Source organism: Heterodontus francisci, chromosome 10 (genome assembly GCF_036365525.1).
Source record: "Heterodontus francisci isolate sHetFra1 chromosome 10, sHetFra1.hap1, whole genome shotgun sequence".
Classification (NCBI taxonomy): Eukaryota; Metazoa; Chordata; class Chondrichthyes; order Heterodontiformes; family Heterodontidae; genus Heterodontus; species Heterodontus francisci.
Genome location: NC_090380.1, coordinates 35,381,047 through 35,405,259, shown reverse-complemented (window position 1 = coordinate 35,405,259; position 24,213 = coordinate 35,381,047). Strand labels below are relative to the sequence as shown.

At 43.2% G+C, this 24,213-nt stretch overlaps 1 protein-coding gene across 5 annotated transcripts in view; it reads left to right on the top strand.

Moving 5' to 3' along the window:
* The window catches only part of LOC137374394 (adhesion G-protein coupled receptor G2-like), a 187,610-nt gene that overhangs the window by 17,816 nt on the left and 145,581 nt on the right, over window positions 1–24,213 (top strand). For all 5 annotated transcript variants that reach the window (XM_068040435.1, XM_068040434.1, XM_068040432.1 and 2 more), the window contains exon 3: window positions 447–1,085. In XM_068040435.1, coding sequence (XP_067896536.1) covers window positions 447–1,085 — 639 coding nt within the window. The remainder of the gene's footprint in view (window positions 1–446; window positions 1,086–24,213) is intronic.

Here is a 24,213-nt window from a genome sequence, read left to right as displayed (position 1 = left end):
TCACCAAGGATACAGCAGGAGATTGGAAGAACCTCCTTGCAACTTTTACCAACCCGCCTCTTGCACTACCTTTCTGAAAACAAATCAAGAATGGGAATTATAACTATTCATTCACCCCTCCCTTGTCCAAGCGCACTGAGATCAAATGTAGCTGCTCTACCACCAAGTATGACTGGGGTTTCTTCCTGGGACTTCTCTGGCCTCTTTGGCTCAGTTTCACACTGGTATTGCTGTTATCTATTGATTGTTGGAACCATTACCATCTCAGGCAATGTACCTTTTATAAGAGATGAGAACAGTATCCAGAAACAGCAGTTCCATCTCAGTTGATTTATATGAAAATTTTGTCAGTAGATTTTTGACAGTTGTGCCGTCAAACTTCTTCCTTTGATCTTGAACTCAAATGGCAATGATCATATATTAACTTTATTTTCCAATTCCTTTAGCTACGGGCACTACCCTCAAAGGTCAAAAAGCAGTTTTTCAGCTTAATGCACCTGATGAATATGGGACACTGTCACCAGGAACAAACATTCATTCTCTTGGCAATTTTACTCTCTGCATTGACATCAGACTAAGACAGAATAATTTAAATGGAATGACAGCATTTACCTACAACACAGACACCAAGCGTATCCATTCCACACACAAACATGAACTTGGCATCATGGTGAAAAACAGAAAACTGATAATCTGGTTGTTTCATCGGCAGATTAATGTAGGGAAAATTATTTCCTTAGGTAATTGGCACTCTTTGTGTTTAACATGGAATGGGCAAACTCGTGAAACACATGTTTATGTGAATAAAACAAATGTGCTTTCAAAAAAACTGAAAAGTAATTTCAGACTTGGCCAAAATGGCAGCTTGGTGCTTGGTCGAAAGCACAGTCGAGGGGCGGACCGGTTGAGAGTGGACCTTGAGACATTTGTTGGAGACTTGTACTTGTTCAGATTGTGGGATCATGCAAAAGGACAGCGGTCAATATCTCAGCTGAAGTGTGAAGATGGAAATGTCATCACCTGGGACAGCCAACAATGGGATTTCATGGGATCAATCTTGGAATATGATTATACACTGCCATGCTGTAAGTACTGTTTCATTCATTAAATAAGTTGTTTAAGGTGTGATCTTATCATCAAGTTGAATGGAAATAGAATTGTATTTCCACAGCTATGACACTGCTATGACAAAATTACATGATAAAGTAGTTGCATTCTATTTCGTTGGAAAAAAGAATTACATAAACCTCTATTGCAACATTTCTTGTGCCATTGCCTAAGTCTTGACCATCAAGTCTAGTTACCAATTTTCTTCTTCCTCATTTATTAAGTGTAGGATATTTTCTCTTTTCTAATTTGAAAGCTATTAGCCAATATAACAATAATTTTACACAAAACCGATTGACCAAATTTTACTATTTTCACCAACTGCCACAATGCTCCACCAATCACATGCTACCAAAACTTCCACCCAATCACATACTGCCATAACACTCCACCAATCACATTCTACCAAAATGTTCTGCCAATTCACAGCTAAGAGAAGCAATTATCTGAAATATGGTAGCGAGGGCTTCTTACCTCACTTCATCATAAACTGAAAAAAATGAAATTTTATCCACTTAACAAAAACACAAAAAGATCACAAACTTACCAATAAACTTCACTTCTACCGCCACATCCTTTGCAGACATTACAAGGCACTCCCCTGGACCTTTAAACATAGTGTACTCCTGATACATCACCTTACCCTATATTGCACCATTCCCATTTGGACAGCTGGCTCCTTGCATTTGGAGGCCCAGTAACCACCTTGAGCAAACAATCAAAATCCATGTGCACAATTCTGTCTCCAGTATAATAGATGTTAATTCCTATGGCTCTAAAGCATGTGCAAAGGAAAGTTATTTCTTCATATAACCAACATTATTCCTGATATGCAGATGTCAACATACAAAAATAATGGGACAAAAGAAAAAAGACCAGTTTGTCCATTGTGCCTGCCCCAGGCAGCCATGATGCTTAACCATTCTGGTAAATGACGCCCTGTAAGATAATTCAAATCCAACAACTAAATTTGTTTTGCTTCAATCTTTTATTGTGTTTGTCCAAGCTTTTGACACATGCAATATCTCTAAGCTATAGGCATACAGAGAAATAAACAATATTATCCAATGTTTCCCCTGGATAGAGATGTGATCTTCGTCAATCCTTTCAATCCTGATTCTCTATAAATTGTTGAGGAAAGCTCAAAATCTTTATAGGCTTTTCGTCATGCACACTGTCCTTGTTGATCTATTGTATCCTGATAACAGTTGCTGTGATCAAAACTCTCAGAAATGAGATTGTTCCTACTTTCAGATGGCCAATCTGTTTATCATGAAACATGTAAGTAATTATTTTGTCCATTGTCCATTTCCTTATCGTTAGTGAATCTTGGCGATGCCATTTCAATATGTGGTGACAAAAAGAGGTCAGCAGGCATAAATCTCACATCGAGCACTTTTAGTACGGTCAGCTAAATTATAGCCTGTTACATTAAATCCGAAAGCATCCTGGAATGAACATCTCTAACCATTTTAATATTTCTAAGCTATAGTACAAATGTGCAAACTATTATAAGTAAAAATAAAACAAAAATTTTAATCATATGAGATTAAACAAAATCCTAATCCTATGGAAAAGAAAAAACAAAATCAAAGGCCAATTTAGCAGGAAAAAAATTGGAAAATATCTCTTAGGTGATCAAAACATTGACCGTGATTTATATGACTTAGTCTTGTACCTACCTTCTCTATGCTGTGAACTTCAGCCTAGGTATGATCTGGTCCAGCTCTCTTTTACAGGAATGCAGTGAATCCTTAAAATAAAAGCAAAATACTGCAGATGCTGGAAATCTGAAATAAAAACAGAATGTGCTTGAAATACTCAGTAGGTCAGGCAGCATCTGAGGAGAGAGAGAGACAGAGTTAACTTTTCAGATACTCACTGCCCAGTGCAGCAACTTATTTTGTAGGCCTACTATACTCTGGGAAAAGAGGAACTTCTTGACACAGTTCCTAGTTCTGCCCTGGTGTAACTTACATACATATATAGGGGATTGTTTTTTTAATGATCAGGAACAGGATTTGGGGTGGCAGGAAACTACTGCTGGTGACCTGTGGGAACAGATCCCAGCATAAGGTAAGTGCATCGCCGGGCTCAGAGAGGGGAATCATGGTCAGTGGAGGCAGGAAAGCCTGGGCCAGGGAAGGCCCAACATTTTTCATGAGTCCCTGAGGGGGCTCCTGGCCCTTCTGACCTATGAGGGAACTTTGAAGTAATCTAATAGTCTCCCGCTGCGTATTTCCTCTCCATATGCTTGTTCTCAGTAGAGCTTGAGGCATGAGGGCCTGCCCCGAAATCCCCATGGATCAGAAAATCTGCAGGCATCCGGGAGGACAGGCTGAAGACTCATGGGGAAGCCATTATATTTTTATTCAACACTCATTCCCCCCTCCTCCGTGAATGATATATACCATTATTTAATGCCCCAGACTGACCGAGCCAGTAATAATAGACATTTGGAATTCTCTCCTGCAAAATGCTGTTGGGGGACAATTGGAGCTTTCAAGACTGAGATCAATAGATGTTTTCTTAGGTAAAGGAATCAAGGGAAATAAGAAAAGGCAGAAAAATAGAATTGAGGTGCAGATCGGCCACAGTCTAATTGAATGTAGCAGGTCCGAGGGGCTGAATGGCTGACTCCTGTTCCTAATGTTACCAACAATTCTTTGGAAATGTGGTCTTTAAATATGTGCATTATTCTCTATCTTTAACAGTTGGTTTTGCTCTTAAAAACTTCTTAAATGGTATTAACAAAACCTGACTGAACTTATGCTGTGCAGTAGTCATACAGAATAAGCTTACAGGTGTGTACGAAAGGCGCTGATCGACTTCAAATAAATAAATCAATGCCTTGGATCGAATGACAGCCAAAAATGTTTTACCGCATGTGCTTATACTTGTTTCACCAATGTCACAATGTAATTTCAATCAACCAGCATTGCAATTCACGTCCAAGCCAGTAACAAGTACAGTTCTTCCTCGAAAGGATACAAGTCACCTTCATGTTTAGGTATGACAAAATATTGATAAAATTCTGATCTTTTAGGTCAACAGTTTCTCAAATCTCGTTTCAAACGTACAGGTAAGGAGTAAAACAATATATATACTTGGGGGAACTTCCTGGCTTAATACTACCTTTCTTAAACTTTTCTCATATAATCACGAAAGATCTTGTGCAAAGATGTGTTGTAGCTCTAATAAGCAGTCAAGTAAGGACAGGGAGAAAAAAGCCAATGGGAGAAGTTTAAAGGCTTCCTTGTACACTTGTGACTGTAAGGATCAGAACTAAGTGAAGAGCTCATAGCCCAGTCCCCAGTTTTAGGTCACTCTAAGAATGGAGATTATTTGGAAATATTATATCATTATAATTTTTGACTTGCGTCCAAATGTGCTGTCAGTGTCCACACATTAAACAGCATCTCTATCAAACATTTAAATAGTATAATCTGCATATAGTGCTTGAGGACTCCGAATAGCAACCTCATATCATTCCTAGTTCATTTTTTAATTCCATCCATAGCCTTGATCCTAGTCTCATTTTTGACAATACATAGAACTGCTTACTAAACTGATCTTTATTGTTTCTGTTGCCTTGCCAAATCTCATCTGACATCAGGTAAATGAGGATTAACTAGAATTAGGACACCGTCTTCACGTCTATTAATTTACACATCCACCTACCACTATTTCATGGACAAAGACGAGAGTGGTCCCAAAGGAAGAGTGCTAAATTGGGGGAAGGCCAACTATACCAAAATTCGGCAGGAGCTGGGGAATGTAGATTGGGAGCAGCTGTTTGAAGGTAAATCCACATTTGATATGTGGGAGGCTTTTAAAGAGAGGTTGATTAGCGTGCAGGAGAGACATGTTCCTGTGAAAATGAGGGATAGAAATGGCAAGATTAGGGAACCATGGATGACAGGTGAAATTGTGAGACTAGCTAAGAGGAAAAAGGAAGCATACATAAGGTCTAGGAGGCTGAAGAAAGACGAAGCTTTGAAAGAATATCGGGAATGTAGGACCAATCTGAAACGAGGAATTAAGAGGGCTAAAAGGGGTCATGAAATATCTTTAGCAAACAGGGTTAAGGAAAATCCCAAAGCCTTTTATTCATATATAAGGAGCAAGAGGGTAACTAGAGAAAGGATTGGCCCACTCAAGGACAAAGGAGGAAAGTTATGCGTGGAGTCAGAGAAAATGGGTGAGATTCTAAATGAGTACTTTGCATCGGTATTCACCGAGGAGAGGGACATGACGGATTATGAGGTTAGGGACAGATGTTTGATTACTCTAGGTCAAGTCGGCATAAGGAGGGAGGAAATGTTGGGTATTCTAAAAGGCATTAAGGTGGACAAGTCCCCAGGTCCGGATGGGATCTATCCCAGGTTACTGAGGGAAGCGAGAGAGGAAATAGCTGGGGCCTTAACAGATATCTTTGCAGCATCCTTAAACACGGGTGAGGTCCCGGAGGACTGGAGAATTGCTAATGTTGTCCCCTTGTTTAAGAAGGGTAGCAGGGAAAATCCAGGTAATTATAGACCGGTGAGCCTGACGTCAGTGGTAGGGAAGCTGCTGGAGAAGATACTGAGGGATAGGATCTATTCCCATTTGGAAGAAAATGGGCTTATCAGTGATAGGCAACATGGTTTTGTGCAGGGAAGGTCATGTCTTACCAACTTAATAGAATTCTTTGAGGAAGTGACAAAGTTGATTGATGAGGGAAGGGCTGTCGATGTCATATACATGGACTTCAGTAAGGCATTTGATAAGGTTCCCCATGGTAGGCTGATGGAGAAAATGAAGTCGCATGGGGTCCAGGGTGTACTAGCTAGATGGATAAAGAACTGGCTGGGCAACAGGAGACAGAGAGTAGCAGTGGAAGGGAGTTTCTCAAAATGGAGACATGTGACCAGTGGTGTTCCACAGGGATCCGTGCTGGGACCACTGTTGTTTGTGATATACATAAATGATTTGGAGGAAAGTACTGGTGGTCTGATTAGCAAGTTTGCAGACGACACTAAGATTGGTGGAGTAGCAGATAGTGAAGGGGACTGTCAGAGAATACAGCAGAATATAAATAGATTGGAGAGTTGGGCAGAAAAATGGCAGATGGAGTTCAATCAGGGCAAATGCGAGATGATACATTTTGGAAGATCCAATTCAAGAGTGAATTATGCAGTAAATGGAAAAGTCCTGGGGAAAATTGATGTACAGAGAGACTTGGGTGTTCAGGTCCATTGTTCCCTGAAGGTGGCAACGCAGGTCAATAGAGTTGTCAAGAAGGCATACGGTATGCTTTCCTTCATCGGACGGGGTATTGAGTACAAGGGTTGGCAGGTCATGTTACAGTTGTATAAAACTTTGGTTCGGCCACATTTGGAATACTGCGTGCAGTTCTGGTCGCCACATTAACAAAAGGATGTGGATGCTTTGGAGAGGGTGCAGAGGAGGTTCACCAGGATGTTGCCTGGTATGGAGGGCGCTAGCTATGAAGAGAGGTTGAGCATATTAGGATTATTTTCATTAGAAAGACAGAGGTTGAGGGGGGACCTGATTGAGGTGTACAAAATCATGAGCGGTATAGACAGGGTGGATAGCAAGAAGCTTTTTCCCAGAGTGGGGGATTCAATTACTAGGGGTCACGAGTTCAAAGTGAGAGGAGAAAAGTTTAGGGGGGAAATGCGTGGAAAGTTCTTTACGCAGAGGGTGGTGGGTGCCTGGAACGCGTTGCCAGCGGAGGTGGTAGACGGGGGCACGATAGCGTCTTTTAAGATGTATCTAGACAGATACATGAATGGGCAGGAAGCAAAGAGATACAGACCCTTAGAAAATAGGCGACATGTTTAGATAGAGGATCTGGATCGGCGCAGGTTTGGCGGGCCGAAGGGCCTGTTCCTGTGCTGTAATTTTCTTTGTTCTTTGAAGGAGGATTGGAAGTAGCAACCACACAGATTTTCATCAGTCCTCCATTCGATGTCGTCAAGCCAAAATATCTGCAGTCCCCTCTTCTTTTGCCATTGAGATATTCTTCCAAACCGATGCCTGTAAGCTCGCCACTGTTAGAGAAGGAAGGGAAGAAAACTGAAAAAAAGAGAAATATATAGTACCACTCTTCTCACCTCATACTAATTGAATAACATCCTATTCTCTCACATCAAAGATGACCCAGTCTTCTGTGCAGGTATGCCTGAAGTTTCAGTAGGAACATTACACCACATAGATCTTGATCTACCTTAACTATTGGCTTGTGATTCTCACAGCCAGCACAGAATGTCCATTGACTGAATGAACCATTATTTCTAACTTTTTACTGATCGGCATTCTTAGGTAACCCATTGCTTGGAGAATCTGCTCTCTTACCTTGAACCCATTTTTATAGTGGAGCAAAAGGAAAAAGTGCCAGGGGAACCTGAAAATAAGCTGAGAAGAGGAAATCATATGACATTGGTGCCGAAATTCCTGTTTAAGTAATTTTGTCTTTTATTGAGATTAAAAAATCGCTAATAAATGTATGACTTTGAAATGCTTCCTGAGAGTTCTATTCCATTGGTAATTAAAAACTAGCATTCAATTAAAGCACAATTGCAATAATGTTCTTTTAACATTATCAACCAACTAATGAGCCATGTAACAGGTGTAAATGTCACAAAGTTCATTCACAAAGTTGTGGAGTGTGTGTTTTTTTGTGGAAAAGACACAGCACATGTTCAGGCCAATGGTGATAGCTCTGCTTTTTCTGCTCAAAAATTAATTAATCTCAGTCCTTTAAGCTTTAAGGAACTTCTGTGAAGCTCCTAACTTTTCCTGTGTGTTTCCTGCCTCCAAATTGCGAGTCCCTCAACCGCAACTTATATTGGTCATAATTTAAAATATAGCGGCTGTGAACATTGATACTTTACTTTACAAGCAATAGCATAATAGATTATCTAATCAGTGCAATGTATGACTAGTGAAGGAGCCACAGGACACTGAGCGAGAGAGAGAGGGGGAAAAATAGAATATTAAGATACTGGATTCTACCATAAACAGTGATGGAATGTAACACAACAAAGAGCATATTACACAATATAACAGAGAGTGAGTAAGTGAGATAGTCATCAAATAATAAATGACCAGAGGCATAAAAATTGTTATATTACAGACTGAAACACAGTATAATTAATATATTGCAGAGTCAAATGCATAATTATAGGCATAAAGAGTGAATACGTAACAGTGCAGTGTAACATATCAGAAAATGTAACTGGGATACACACTGAATATTATAACTACACAAAGTGCTAGAAACAGTGTATGGTATTAACATAGTTACAATCAGATAGACTGTTGTACATATATTAGGCACCATGTGCTGTGAGGCATTATCACTTCTATCACTGCTGTTGTGATACTTCAACAATTTCTGTTTATTAAGCTCACTAGCCAGTTCTAATCAGAAGATTCACTTTCCCATTGATGGTGCTGCTCAGGAAAGCTGCAGGAAATCCTTATCCATGTCCTATTTTTTCTCCCACTTTTCACTCATGTCCTTTAATCCATTTTTGAAGCAGCAGGAATCCCCAAAGCAGAGCTACCCATGGCCGAATAGTCTGGCAGCCCTTTCTATCTACATTCCACAATTATTACTCATGCTGTCCTTTTTTTAATACTTTAAATTAGTAAAGCCAGGAATTTCGGCCCCTTGTCTTCCAGTGTAGTACAGTGCATTATCAGATCCATAAACAGCCAAGCTTTGCACAAAACCTTTAATGGGTTTCTATTTTTGTACATCACTTTGGTAAGTGCTTTTGGGGGAGAATAATACGTGGCTTCAAGTCCAGGCAATGATCCATGCATTGATTACACAACTCATATTTAAGAATACAGTTAAAGCCCAATTTGGAATAAATATCATAATTGTGGGATATTCCTGACTGCTCAGTACCTCTGCATGCCCAAACTTGGAGCTAAATATTGGGAAGGATTCTTTGGTAGATGAAGGGACCCAGTTCCCCTTTTACTGCCAACTCTTGGAGACATTTCATTTTGGTATTGTTCATAAAGCTTTTATCATCGGAATTTTACGGGAAGCTTTTTTTATGATTCTTTCTGAGGATTTGGGCATTTATGACCCATCCTTAATTACCCTGAGAAGGTGGTGGTGGGCATTCTTCTTGAACTGCTACAGTCTGTGTGACATTCTTTGTACTGGTTTCATGCAACTAAATGGCTCGCTAGGTCACTTCAGAGAGTAGTTTAGAATTAATCAGATTGGTATGAGACTATTTGATATAGACCAGACTTGGAAAGGTTGACAGGTTTCCTTATCTAAAAGACATGGATAAACCTGTTGGACAATCCAACAGCTTCATGGTCATTTTTTTACTGATACCAGTTTTTCATTTCTAGATTTTAAACAAAGCTAAATTCAAATTTTAAATTGTCGTGGTGCCATTTGAACTCTAGTTCTACTGGATGATGAATCTAGGCCACTGGATTATGAGTCCAGTAACATAACACTACACTACCATACCCTATAAATGTATTCAAAAATGTAGCTGCAACTCAGCACATTTATATGGTGAAACAAAGGTTTCTGAGATGTATGAAATTAATCTTTTTAATATATGTAATAAGTATAGTGATCTCAATAGCCCTGATTTAAAGGATTTCATTTTTTACATTCTTCACTTGACTTAGAAAAAATGGTCGGTTTCATTTTTTAATAAGGGTGGAATGAAAATTGGAGATCAAAGATTATGGGATTGCTAATATATCTTATTGAGAAAGATAATAAGACGTTGAGTGGATGAGAGACTTGCCATGACTTGGTTTCATGCATGGACTGTGGAATGACACAAATAGCCATCTCTCATTCCAAGCGGTCTTATGTTATGCAGAGGCTGGAAATATTGGCTTCATTGATGCACTAATTAACTCTGCTATGGTAAAATGTAGATGCTGTACATAGTATTATCACTTGGTGATTTTTTTTTGACCCAAGTTAAGTTGTTTTCGGAGAAGAATGTTGCATCCTCTTAAAAATGAACAGACATATGGATCAAAAGCGAGGGAGAAAATAACTTTAGAAAATAGGTAACAAGCAACAAAAAGCTGCTTTTAGGAAGCTGGACATCCAGACGTATAGTGTTGGGGGAATACGCTCGCTGTGCGAATGAGTGGTCAAATGAGGGTTTGTGATTGCCGATTCACACAAGGTAAGTTGCTGTTCTCAATTGTACAATTCAAAGCACAATGCTGCCCCATAGCAGGAGAGGACAAAGCATAGGGAGAACTGGCCCAGATGTGCCTTCCAAGAATGGCCGAGATGGAGTCCAAGGACTAAATTGAATGCTCTCCATTTTATCCCTCCTGCCTGAGGGTAGCAGCTCATTCACAGACAGTGGCACCCTCTGCTATCATGCCAATATGTGAGCCTGCCTGTTGAATCTTGATGGACTATTCAGCTGAGGGGCATCACATTTGAGCCTGATCCTGGTTCTTACTAAACGTTCACACAAAAACACTTCTAGCAGGAGTGGCTGGGTAGTGGTGTCGGGGGGAAGAGCCCTGTTTGTTTTTACCTCACTTCAGTCTGGGCACAGTTCCTGCCCAACACTTACCACATGACAGAGGTCACAACTGCCACCCAACTGGTCTGCATAGCTCAGTCCTATAATACAACGTCGAGCTGATTTCCCAACCAGTTCTCCTTTCCTGGACCCTCCAGTCAGGAAGTCAGCCCTCGGATAGACTGAGCTTTTGAGGAACCTCAATGTGCCATTTTCAATAGGTTAGGATTAAAATGGAAGAAGATGGTGGAGCTGGAATCCATACCAGTTTTGGAAAATAGCTTACGAAGGAAATTAGATGTGAAACATGAAAGATGTTCGTTACCTTTTACTATGTGTTCTAAAACACATTGATGTTACATAGCAGATTACGAACACGAAAGTACAAGGAAGTCACGAAGATTGCTTGGTAAGTAACCAAGGGTTTATCCCACAGTCATAAAAACAAATTGTTTGAAATCATGTGTTCCTAACGTAAACTTTAAAGGAGGCTTTGAAGGGTTCATTGTCTTGTTCTCCTGGATCTTTTGCTACATTCCGAGGATGATTTTACTACCCCACCTTTCAATCAATTATTGAACTTCTTATAAAGCCCAAGCTATGTCTTACTGAAACATAGGGTCTAATCATCAGCTAAACAACCCATGAAAGAACTGTCAGGTCCATGAAAAAATGTAGGAAACAATTTGTTCAGAAAATGGTACTATGCATGACTATTTTGTGTCCATTCCCTGCATGTACTGTGCTATCTTCTAAGTGTTGCAAAAGGTTTATTTCCATGTATAACTTGTGTTGAAAGTCTTGACTCGTAACTTTTAAAAACAGAGCTCTTTCTAAAAAAAAAGTTTCATTTGGGGTCTTGGTGTGGTACTCTATCTAGTGGCATCACTTTCTATGATGGTGTATTCCCCATTGGTCTAGTGGTGGTCTTTGGTGGTTTTCTTATGCAACCGGTGGAGCATGCATGTGACTCCAAAATGATCTAGTGGCAGACTACATTGAATTTCCTGTTCAAAACTGATTTATTCTGAAACTTTGGATTCAGTTACTTCTGAATGTTAGCAGGTCGAGTTCTGGCAACTGGATTGATCAGTGTGCTCATTACATATAGTAACTTATATTAACCATTCCATGAAGGATGAATAGTGGTTATGTTAATTTCTTGAGAAAGTCAAAAAGTATGTTAACTCTATGGCTGGGATTTTTATTTAAATGTGAGGGCAGGGACAGAGGTGGGCAGCCATTTAAACCTGCCCCTTGCGTCAGTGTGCTGGTTTCCAGATGTAAAATCGAAACACAGAGGTTCTGAGGAGAACGGGAAGAGGTAACTTCCCAAAATGTTTAAATAGCCTGTTAAGGTTTTTAATGAACTTGTTATCAGCTTGTTAAGGGTCAGTTTGGAATTTTCTTATTAAGGCATGGGATCCATGATGGGTGTCAACCACAACAGGGAGGAGGAGGTGGTAACACAGCAGGGAGCAAGTCAGAAAGGCAGGACAGCAGCAAAAGGCACCATCAAAGAGGGAAGGTTCAGAGATGGCCCTCTTTCACAGGCAACTAGTTGTACAGTGTTAGGAGAATTATCTGTAATATCACTTCACTCTGGACAAGTGCATTTTGGGGGCAGGGGGGCAGCTTTGCGGGGGGAGGTGGATGGTCCTTTTACATTCAGGCCTCAAGGATTCATGAGAGCGGAGTTCAGGGAGACTCCACAATCCAGCCTACTCTCATCAATCTACTCTCAATCATCAGCAAAGTGATGGAAGGTGTCATTGACAGTGCTATCAAGCAGCATTTCTCAGCAACAACTCTGCTCATTGATGCTCAATTTGGGTTCTGCCAGGACCACTCGTGCCAGACCTCATTACAGCCTTGGTCCAAACCTGGAGAAAAGAGCTGAATTCCAGAGGTGAGGTGACATCGAGGCACATTTGACTGAGTGTGGCATCAAGGAGCCCTAGCAAAATTGAAGTCAATGGGAATCAGGGGGAATTCTCTCCACTGGTTGGAGTCATACACAGCACAAAGGAAGATGGTTGTGGTTGCTGGAAGCCAACCGTCTCAGCCCAGGATATCGCTACAGGATTTCCTCAGGGTAGTGTCCTAGGCCCAAGCATCTTCAGCTGCTTTATCAATGACCTTCTCTCCATCATAAGGTCAGAGGTAAGGATGTTCACTGATGGCTGCACAGTGTTCAGTACCATTCCCAACTCGTCAGATACTGAACCAGTCCGTGTTCATATGCAGCAGGACCTGGATAACACTCAGGCTTGGGCTGATAAGTGACAAGTAGCATTCATGCCACACAAGTGCCAGGCAATGACCATCTCCAACAAAGACAATCTGACTATTGCCCCTTGACATTCAACAGCATTACCATTGCTGAATTCCCCACCATCAACATCGTGGGGTTACAGTTGACCAGAAACTTAACTGGACCGGTCATATAAATACTGTGGCTACAAAGGCAGAATTCTGCAACAAGTAACTCATCTCCTGACTCTCCAAAGCCTGTCCACCATCTATAAGGCACAAGCCAGGAGTGTAATGAAATACGCTCCACTTGCCTGGATGAGTGCAGCTCCAACAACAGTCAAGAAGCTCAGCACTGTGGGTGTACCTACACCACATGGACTGCAGCGGTTCAAGAGGCTGCTCACTACAACCTTCTCAAGGGCAATTAAGCAACAAATGCTGGTCTTGTAAGTGATACTCATATCCCATGGAAGTGTATAAAAAAAGTAGAGGCAGTCCCCTGGACAACAAAGGCACAGGGATGAGGAATCAGGAGCAGGAAGGCAAAGAAGGTGATGCCCTCAGCATAGGGCCTACACCAAAGGAGAAGCTACTTGGACATGTCAGAACATCAGTGCTGTGGAAGGCTGTGGCTGTCCAGGCAGATGGTTGCTGACTTGTGTGCCCTAGTTGAGGGTCATCCAAGAGTTCACAGGAAACCATCACCATGTGGCCATCAAGGCACTGACTGACCAGCGGGTTCCTCAATTGGAAGGGAGTCCACTCCCTAAATGTTCAGCTGCTATGCGACCACAGGAAGCACTTTATGCACGTATGTGCACGCTATTCTGGAAGCTGCCATGATGTCTTTACCATGTGGTAATTGCAGGTACCACAGCTCTTCATGCAATCACCAGAAATCTGTGGATGGCTTTTAGCAGATAAGGCTTATCTCTTGAAGAGATGGTGGATGACTCCAGTATGTCACCCTGCCACATAGGCTGAGAGACACGACAACCCATGCCACCTGAGCACAATGGTCATCACTGAGCAAGCCATCGGCCTCTTGAAGAAGAGGTTCAGGTGCCTTGACTGGACAGGTGTGCTCTCTTGTATACTCCCTCAAGGGTCTTGCGCATTGTGGTGGTCTGCTGCACTGTCTGTAGCACAGCCCTTCAGACACGTGTGGACCTTGAAGAGGGAGAAGTGCTGGAATGGCACAGCTCCTTGTAGGAAGAAGAAGAGAATGAAGAAGATGATTCCCATTAGGGATGGGCAATAAATGCGGTCCTAGCCAGTGACGTCCACATCCCACGAACAGTTTGGAAGGTGCTGTCTAAGGAGCCTTGTGCGTTGTTGCCATGCATCTTGTAGATGGTACACACTGCTGCTACTGTGTGTTAGTGGTGGAGGGAGTGAATGTTTGTGGATGGGGTGCCAATCATGAGGGCTTCTTTGGCCTGGATGGTGTCGAGCTTCTTAAGTGTTGTTGGAGCTACATCCTCCAGGCAAATGGAGAGTATTCCATCACACTCCTGACTTGTGCCTTGTAGATGGTGGACAGGCTTTGGGGAGTCAGGAGGTGAGTTACTCACCATAGGATTCCTAGCCTCTGACCTGCTCTTGTAGCTACGGTATTTATATGGCGACTCCAGTTCAGTTTCTACTCAATGGTAACACCCAGGATATTGATTGTGGGGGGATTCAGCGATGGTGATGCCTTTGAATGACAAGAGGAGATGGTTATATTTTCTCTTGTTTGAGATGGTCATTGCCTGGCACTTGTGTGGTGCGAATGTTGGTGCTGGTGGGGGTGGGGGGGGCACCTTCAAAGGCTGCTGCACTGGCATCACTGCAGGGGTAGTCTCTGTCACAGGGCATGACTCTACAGATGCTTTATCAGTCGGAAGGGCCATGGAGGTGGATGATGAAGATGGAACCGTGAGGGACGCTCCCTCATCATCATCTGTCACCTCCTCAGCCATTTCATGGCATCCTTGATCACTAGAGGGAACCACCAGCTGGGGCACAGCTGGCATCCACTCTAAGCTTCTTTACACCATTTGCATGACTGATTGGTCAATGCTACAGACTGTGGCAAACATTCTGTGCACGTCAGTGCACTATTCCTGCATTCACTCTGAGTGATGCTGCATATAGGTCTCCATGAGGTTGGCCACTCTCCCAATGGAGGAGCTCATGTACTGTGACATTGTGGAGCATATGAGATAACTGAACTCCTCCATTCTCATTCCATGAGACCGCAGTGCCTCTGATAACTTCGACATGTGGACACACATCTCATGTTGGTTCACAGGTAGAACCGCCTCTCTTGTGACTCCCGAGGCTCTGCAACTCGGTCCTGCTGAGCAGGGCTGCATCTGTCCTCCATCCTCCAAGGGGAACTGCCCACATCTGACTCTACCTCCCCACAGCCAACTCTACCTCCCCATACCTCCTGTTCTGAAATGATGTGTGCTTCACGCCGAGCCACCCTTCCTAATACTGCGCGAGGACACACTGAGGTGTGAGTATCTGTGCTGGTGGAGGGTCTGCACGAAAGATGTGACAGTGCAGGCTCTAATGTGGCGCAGTGGTTAGCACCGCAGCCTCACAGCTCCAGCGACCCGGGTTCAATTCTGGGTACTGCCTGTGTGGAGTTTGCAAGTTCTCCCTGTGTCTGTGTGGGTTTCCTCCGGGTGCTCCGGTTTCCTCCCACAGCCAAAAGACTTGCAGGTTGATAGGTAAATTAGCGATTATAAATTGCCCCTAGTATAGGTAGGTGGTAGGGGAATATAGGGATAGGTGAGGATGTGGTAGGAATATGGGATTAGTGTAGGATTAGTATAAAATGGGTTGTTAATGGTCGGCACAGACTCGGTGGGCCGAAGGGCCTGTTTCAGTGCTGTATCTCTAAATCAAAAAGATCAAATCAAATGTGTCTTTCTCCTCTGGCTCTTCCAGAACATGTTGGTGGTGTGTCAACATCCCCGACTCTGCAGCTGGCCTTGTGGAAGAAATAACAGAGATGGCGATGAGAAATTGGCACAAATAACAAATGCTTCTGCTGCTTAAAATAATGAGATAACAGTTTATGCATTGACAGCTTGTTGCACAGGGAGGGATTGCCAGTCAATCCCTGAACCTGGACATGTTGAGATCTTTTCACTCTGTCTATGTTCGACTCTTGTTTTTCTGTTTCCAATGTCCTGATGGCTTGCCATTCTGGCCAGATCAAGGGCCAGCTCCTCAAAATGCGTCAGTGATGTGAGCTGAGAGACCCTACCATCCAAGCCTGCTCTCTTGCTCTCCTTGGCTTTGTTCTCCCATTTGGCCTGCAAAGTGAAGAAATATGAAGAAAAGTGAAGAAGGACAATACCTCTCCCTTACCATGTGCAGCTATTCATTTTTTTTTCTTTTCGCATATGATGTTGCAATATTCACTGTAGTCTACTACCCAATAGTTCTAGGGTTATAAACTATGCTTATGGGTCATCGATGCTGCTGTGCACACATCTCTCCTATGGTCAGGATAATTCTATGCGCTTTCACGATGTCCCTCTCTTTTTCATTCTGGTGACTGCTGACCAGGAGGTATAATATCTGGGTCAACTTGCCAGACCGAAGCAGGTCATTGAAACATTTCCCACAGAGGACCCAGTTCTTCCTCAACACACCTCTGCTGCTGACCTCATCAGCCACTTCCAGCCAAGCCTTGCAGGTCTTCTCATACTCATACAAGGAATAGGATATTTCTCCGAGATGTCACCCCCTCCAGTAGCACCTCCACTGAGGCCTCAGAGAAAGGGAGGGTAGCTGCCCTGGCACAGCGGCCCTCCCTACCCACTGCCCTGTGCTCAGCTCCTCCTTCCATTATTGAAACAAACGGCAACCACAACAATGGCTACTGCTCGCTCTTGAAATTGGGCCCACTCCTCCCTGTGTTTTACCTCCTTCCCGTGCGCACCACTGCTAATGGATGGCATACGTAAATCTGGGCTTTTCAACTGAAATTGCAATGCATTCACATGGCCAGTGGTGTGCGGATTCGAGACCCGGAAATTGACGTGATGTCAGGGTCCCAACCCCGGAATTAAAATCCCACCCTATATATCCCATTCGGTTATCTTTACTGCAGCACTATGGACTGTGTTGACAATATCCAGTGAAATGCATAGTCAACTAGGATAGAATATTTGCTGCAGCGTTTCTGAGCTGCCTAAACAAACCTGTGTATTTAAAGGGAAAAGAATTATAGTGTAAGGGGGATATTTTGTGCTCAATTTTCCCAGCCTTGCGGAGGCAGCTTTGGAGGCGGGGTGGGTGTGGAAATTTTGAGCGTTGCACATTGGGTCAGCTCCATGATGTCCTCCCATCTCCGAACACTTTTCTCGGAGGCCGGCTCCTGGTAGCAGCAGCCAATTAAAGGACTCCAACTGAGCGTACATTTTCCGAGCGGCACATGGGCCCCCTGCCCATGTCCGTCCCAGGAGTGGGAGAAGGCGGCTTCACGGCAGGAGGTCAGAGCCTCAAAAATTCTGAGGCTGGTGATGAGCTCAGCGGTGGCAAATAGTAAGACTGCTGCCTGCCCATATTTCAGCCTTGCCAGTGAATAATGAAATCATCGAGTTGGATGTCTCGATAACCAGGTACATGTAACTTTCCAGCCGCTTCACTGATGTTGATGGCAGCTGCAGTGCCTCCTTGCCGCTCCATCATTCTGGCCCTCAGCTGCGCTCCCATTGCTCTCGCAGTGAGGGCTGCCGGCCTGCATTGTAAAGGGCTGCAATGTGCTGCGTTCCAGTCTCAGGAATCCACCCACCGTCCCTAACTGAAAGCAAATGTGGAGGTGTTTGGCCCAATTGGTCACCTCCCGTAAAATGAGGCTGCTAGACGCGACTCCGAAACACACAGTTTCAGGACCCGAAAATGATCCCAACGTTGGGTTCCTGACACCTGCCGAAAAATTCATCTCTTCGTGTTCCCTTCACCCTAGTCTGAGTGCAGCTCCATTTATCCTAATAAAGACACAATTTTAATCTAGGGTGGGAGCCAATATGGACTTGTGCTATCATCTACAAATGCCTTATCAACTGGCTACTGGTGCATATACATCCAGTACAGAACTTCCTAAGGTAGCATATTCTGGATCTGTAAAGCCCCAACTCTTTGTTGAGTAAACCATGCAAACAATGTACCTCTACATTGTCTCAATCCTTCATGAGCCTCAGCCTTTTTTTGGGCATGACACGAAGCAGATCCTTTCCCCAACCCTACCCAACTCAAATAGTGTGGGCTGAATAAATAAGCACTTCTTCTTGACTGCTCTTGCCCTTGTCCTTCTGGAAATCTTCTTTCTTACATTTCTTTTAATTCGTGTTACCTATTTAGGAGATAAAAGAGGGAAATGGAAAATCACTTTGGTGGGGACAAAGTAGACAAGTCAGGTTAGGAGTGGCTAGCAAAGGAGTGGATTTTTTTTTTACCTGTGAAATTAAACTGTAAGTAATGTAAATGAACCAATTTTGCATCAACTGGTAACAGCTTTCCAGTCGTAAAAGCACCTGTGAACCATTACCCTTTGCTTCCTGCCATGAAGCTAATTCACTTTGAGCTTTTAAGCCAGTTTGTTGAGCCCACCTTTGGAGATGCATTCCAAGTTCACTGAATGGAGTGGACCTTGTGTTTTTGAGTATATTTTATTTTCAATTGTCAGAAAACATTAACATCTGCTGTTTCTAGGCAAAAGGCAGTAGATCAATGTGTAACTTCCTGCAAATGTCGAGTGTCCACACTGTTTGAATTGTAAATCTATTTATCAATTAATCATGCAAACAAAAGCATACTTCATTTCTCCATCCATTCTGCACACACATGCTAGTTAAAGAAACACTCTCCTCATGAGAAATGTTTGGCAAACTTGATGCAATTCATCTTCTATTCTTAACTAAGTGAGAAAAATGAGATAAGGTTTTGCTGATCACAGGTTTGATGAAAATGATCTCCATTGAACAAAGATTTGAACATGCTTCAGATGACTTTGCCCTTATTTCTGCTGGGGCTGGATTCCCAATTAGATAGCTTTATATAACAGAACCACCTGTATTTTAAATGCTGAGGCTGCCAGTAAAAAGGAATCTTCTTTTTGTATTCATTTTCAGAAAATGGGTGAACATAGGCTCACAATACTGTTCGGCAGGGAGCCCCGGGATTCTGATCCAGTGACAATGAACATCGGGTTATGGGGTTTCATGCCCGTCACCTACCCACCCCCGCTACTATTTTAACAGTGGCGGGGAGGTGGCACATGGCCCACCCACCCTAGGCCAATTGAGGCCCTTAAGTGGCCAATTAATTGCCACTTAAGGGCCTCCTCCTGCCGATGTTGTTATTGTAGCAGTGGCAGATGGGCACTTCAGCACCTGAGGAGGCCACCCAGTAATACCTGGCAGCCTCCTTGTGGGCTGCGGGGGAGAGAGGGGTTTTGATTGGGCACCCTGTGCCCTATGGAGGGCACACCCCCTCAAGCAACATGGGCCTCCCTTGCTAAAACTGTTCCCCTGCCCTGTTCTCCAATCCACTCCCACCTCACCGGGGCCGAGCTGATTGTCCCCAGTGAGGCTTAATCCCTGCTTAATTGGCATCTATCATGGTCCCTCTCGCTAGGTGCAGTCCCAGTAGTGGCCACTGCTTTCCTGGTGGCACTGCTGTGACTGAAGAGGTGCCAGCCCTCTGATTGGCTGACAGATCTTGGAGGTGGGACTTCCTGCCTCAGAGGGGCTGAAGTCCCGACCTAGGCCAATTAAGGGCCTGGGCCACGCAAAATAGCAACGTGGCTTCTAGGCCCGGTGATAGTGGACTCTCCCTGACCATTCAGCTGTTGGGCAGGGCCACTGCCTTAACATTAAATTCTGGCTACAGTTTCCATTGGCATAAGGATTAAGAACCAGAGGACGGCGATTTAAGGTGATTGGAAAAAAAAGCAACAGCGACATGAAGAAAAACTGTTATATGCAGCGAGGAATTAGGATCTGGAATGCACTGCCGGAGAGTGTGGTGGAAGCAGATTTAATTAGGGCCTTCAAAAAAGAACTGGATAATTATCTGAAAAGAAAATATTTGCAGGACTATGGAGAAAAGGCAGGGAAGTGGGACTAAGTGAGTTGCTCTTGTGAAGTCCATTCATGGACTTGGCAAGTCGAATGGCCTCCTTCTGTGCTGTAACCATTCTATGATTCTATGATATGAACTGCTGTGTGTCACAGGCTCAGGCAATGGGCTGTGCCAGATTTCCTGACTGGAGGCCATCGCATTAATGGTAACAGGCTATTGTCAAATGGATAGTTTGCCGAGTGAACTTGGCTTCTGGCACACTTAGCTTAAGAATGGCTTTGTTTGGCGCTTAAGATCACCCACCAATAAATGCACAGGAACAAGCTGCATGGGAAGAGAAAGAAAGAAATTAAACTTATATCGCACCTTTCAGAACCTCAGGACATCCCAAAGTGCCTCGCAGCCAGTGAATTACTTTTGAAGTGGAGTCACTGTTCTTTTCTTTCTTTTTGGGCCTCCTTATCTCGAGAGACAATGGATACGCGCCTGGAGGTGGTCAGTGGTTTGTGAAGCAGCGCCTGGAGTGGCTATAAAGGCCAATTCTGGAGTGACAGGCTCTTCCACAGGTGCTGCAGAGAAATTTGTTTGTTGGGGCTGTTGCACAGTTGGCTCTCCCCTTGCGCCTCTGTCTTTTTTCCTGCCAACTACTAAGTCTCTTCGACTCGCCACAATTTAGCCCTGTCTTTATGGCTGCCCGCCAGCTCTGGCGAATGCTGGCAACTGACTCCCACGACTTGTGATCAATGTCACACGATTTCATGTCGCGTTTGCAGACGTCTTTATAACGGAGACATGGACGGCCGGTGGGTCTGATACCAGTGGCGAGCTCGCTGTACAATGTGTCTTTGGGGATCCTGCCATCTTCCATGCGGCTCACATGGCCAAGCCATCTCAAGCGCCGCTGACTCAGTAGTGTGTATAAGCTGGGGATGTTGGCCGCTTCAAGGACTTCTGTGTTGGAGATATAGTCCTGCCACCTGATGCCAAGTATTCTCCGAAGGCAGCGAAGATGGAATGAATTGAGACGTCGCTCTTGGCTGGCATACGTTGTCCAGGCCTCGCTGCCGTAGAGCAAGGTACTGAGGACACAGGCCTGATACACTCGGACTTTTGTGTTCCGTGTCAGTGCGCCATTTTCCCACACTCTCTTGGCCAGTCTGAACATAGCAGTGGAAGCCTTACCCATGCGCTTGTTGATTTCTGCATCTAGAGACAGGTTACTGGTGATAGTTGAGCCTAGGTAGGTGAACTCTTGAACCACTTCCAGAGCGTGGTCGCCAATATTGATTTATACAATATAAATTTGCCCAGGCATGCAGTCACTGTTATGGTGTAGGAAAAGCAGTGGCCAATTTGCATACAGCAAGGTCCTACAAACTGCAATGAGACAAATGACTAACTAAACTGCTTTAGTAATGTTTGAGGGTTGAATGTGGTTCAGTATATCAGGCAGAACTCCCCTGCTCTTCTTTGAAATAATGCCCAAGCGTCCACCTGAAGGAACAGATGGATCCTCGGTTTAACATCTCATCCAAATGACAGCACCTCACTCAATATTGCATTGAAGTGTCAGCCTGCATTACATGTTCAGAACCCTGGAGGGGGACTTGAACCTATGATTTTCCGATTCAGAAGTGAGATTATTACCACTGAGCCGCAGCTGACACTGAAAGATCATCACCCACTTAGTGTCTGGCTGAAAACGAGATAGAGGTTTGCTAATTTTAGGATTAAGGTAAATACACTCCACACATTCATATACATTTTTCATGCAGTTTATCAAAATAAGGTGGATGCTGGATGCAGAGATTTGCCCAATGATATGAACTATGGGATGAATTTAAAAATTAGTAAATATTCTACATTCAAAGGAAAGAACTACATTTATATAATGCCTTTCATGTCCCATTAGAAACTCTGAAAAAACATTATTGTAATGAATAATATTTCCCTTTAATATTTTCTTTTCTGAGTTACTGACTGTTTACACAGTGACAATAACATTGAGCTGGAAGTTACCGAGCTTGGCTCTGTGAAGGAGCTGAATTAGTTTTAGTTTCCAGTCACAAACCTGGAATGCATCAATGAGTTTATTATTTCCACTAGATGCTTGTTAATTCAGCTCCCCTTACACTGTTTTGTACAGTAATGCGGCATGACAATTAGTGGTACTGCCTCTCATAACATTGGATTTGTTATGTGTTTCTTTGTGTTATCTTAAGCAGCACAATGAGCTATGTGGATTCCAATTCCTTGAAGATCTCTAGAAGGTTTATTAACAGCTAAACAAGTACATACAATACAGAGCAAACTATATACAGAACCTTTGTCTAGGGCGTTGTCGTGCCGAGTGACTATGGCTTCCAGTCACATGACTACATCCTGGGACTTAGCTCATTAGTATAATGAGTTCTTAAAGGGATATCATACAACATCCTCTTTCTTTCCACAGATAAGTCTCATACGCTACAAGTAAAAACACATAAAATTGGATAATATCAAAATTAGTTGTACAGGGATAGAGATTATGAAATTTACAAGTATAAAGATATGGATTGTGAAATTTATGAGTGCAGAGGTTTAAGAGTCCATATATCATTTTGGTGGTTTGACAACTCTTCCAGATCTTGTTATGGTTTTACCTTCTGAGGATGTAGATTTCACCCTTGGCTGTTTTTGGTTTGCAGACATGTTGTTAGTGTGTTGGTTGTTGTCCTGTTGTTCCATCACTGCATGTTGGTCATGCACCATCTTCATTCTGCCTTGTTTTTCAAGCAGTGTCTCCTGTATCTTGGAGAATTTGCTTCTAAGCTGTTGCTGTTTATTCTGAACTTTCTCCCTCTCTGCATTCAGTTTCTGTTGCTCTGCCTTCAGCCTGCAAAGAAACTCTCTGTTGCTTTTCTCAGGATGACCACTTTTGAGGCCTTGTCATTCTTGGAAAGCTCTGGCACCTCATCTCGAAGAGACAACGGACAATGCTTCAACTCATTCCTCCTCTGCCTCTTCAGGACATTGTGTGTTCTTTGCCTCTCCTCATCCTCTGCGTCTGAAGGCCTGGGATTTAGGGTCGAGGATTTGTTGGGGAGGAGTACTTGGCCGCCTGGCAGTACCCGTTCTGGCCGTGCTGAGTGACCATGGCTTCTAGTCACATGACTGCATCTTGGTACTTCGCTCATTAGCATACTGAGTTCTTAAAGGGACATCACTCATAAAGCGATCATACAACAGGATTGTGCAGTATAAACTGGCACAGCTTTTTCCTTTAGTAACTAGGTTTTTTTTATTGGCTTTGGAAATTGAATCCAGATGTCAAGGTTCCTTCTTAATCAATCCAATTCCTAATAAAATAACTGAATTCCTGCCACACAGCTCAAAGGTGGAGTGGTAATTTTCCAAGTGCTTGCTGACAATGTGGAACCTTGCAGTGCACATCTTAAAGTGGCAGGCCACCGGTTCACCTTTTTCCAATATACTCTGCTGTTGGGCAAGATATCCCACTGGCAGCACATACTCAGAAATTTGCATGAAGCAGTAACAAACAAGTGCCTCTGAATTAAAAACAAGAAATGCTGGAACCACTCAGAAGGTCTGGCAGCATCTGTGGAAAGAGAAGCAGAGTTAACGTTTCGGGTCAGCGACCCTTCATCGGAACTGACAAATATTAGAAAAGTCACAGGTTATAAGCAAGTGAGGTGGGGGTGGGGCAAGAGATAACAAAGGAGGTCTAGATTGGACCAGGCCACATAGCTGACCAAAAGGTCACGGAGCAACGGCAAACAATATGTTAATGGTGTGTTGGAAGACAAAGCATTAGTACAGATTAGGTGTAAATACACTGAATATTGAACAGCAGCAAGTGCAAACCTGAAAAAAAACAGTGGGTAAACAAACTGAACAAACTAAGATGAAATGAAATAAATGCAAAAAAAAGATTGTAAAAAATGTAAAAAAGAATGTAAAAAAAAAAGGGAAGAAAAAATAACTAAAAATGAAAGTAAAATGGGGGGCTGTCATGCTCTGAAATTATTGAACTCAATGTTCAGTCCGGCAGGCTGTAGTGTGCCTAATTTCAGAGCAACTTTCAGGGATTTATGTACCTGGACACCAAGATCTCTCTGTTCATCTACACTACCAAGAATCTTTCCATTAGCCCAGTACTCTGTATTCCTGTTACTCCTTCCAAAGTGAATCACCTCACACTTTTCCG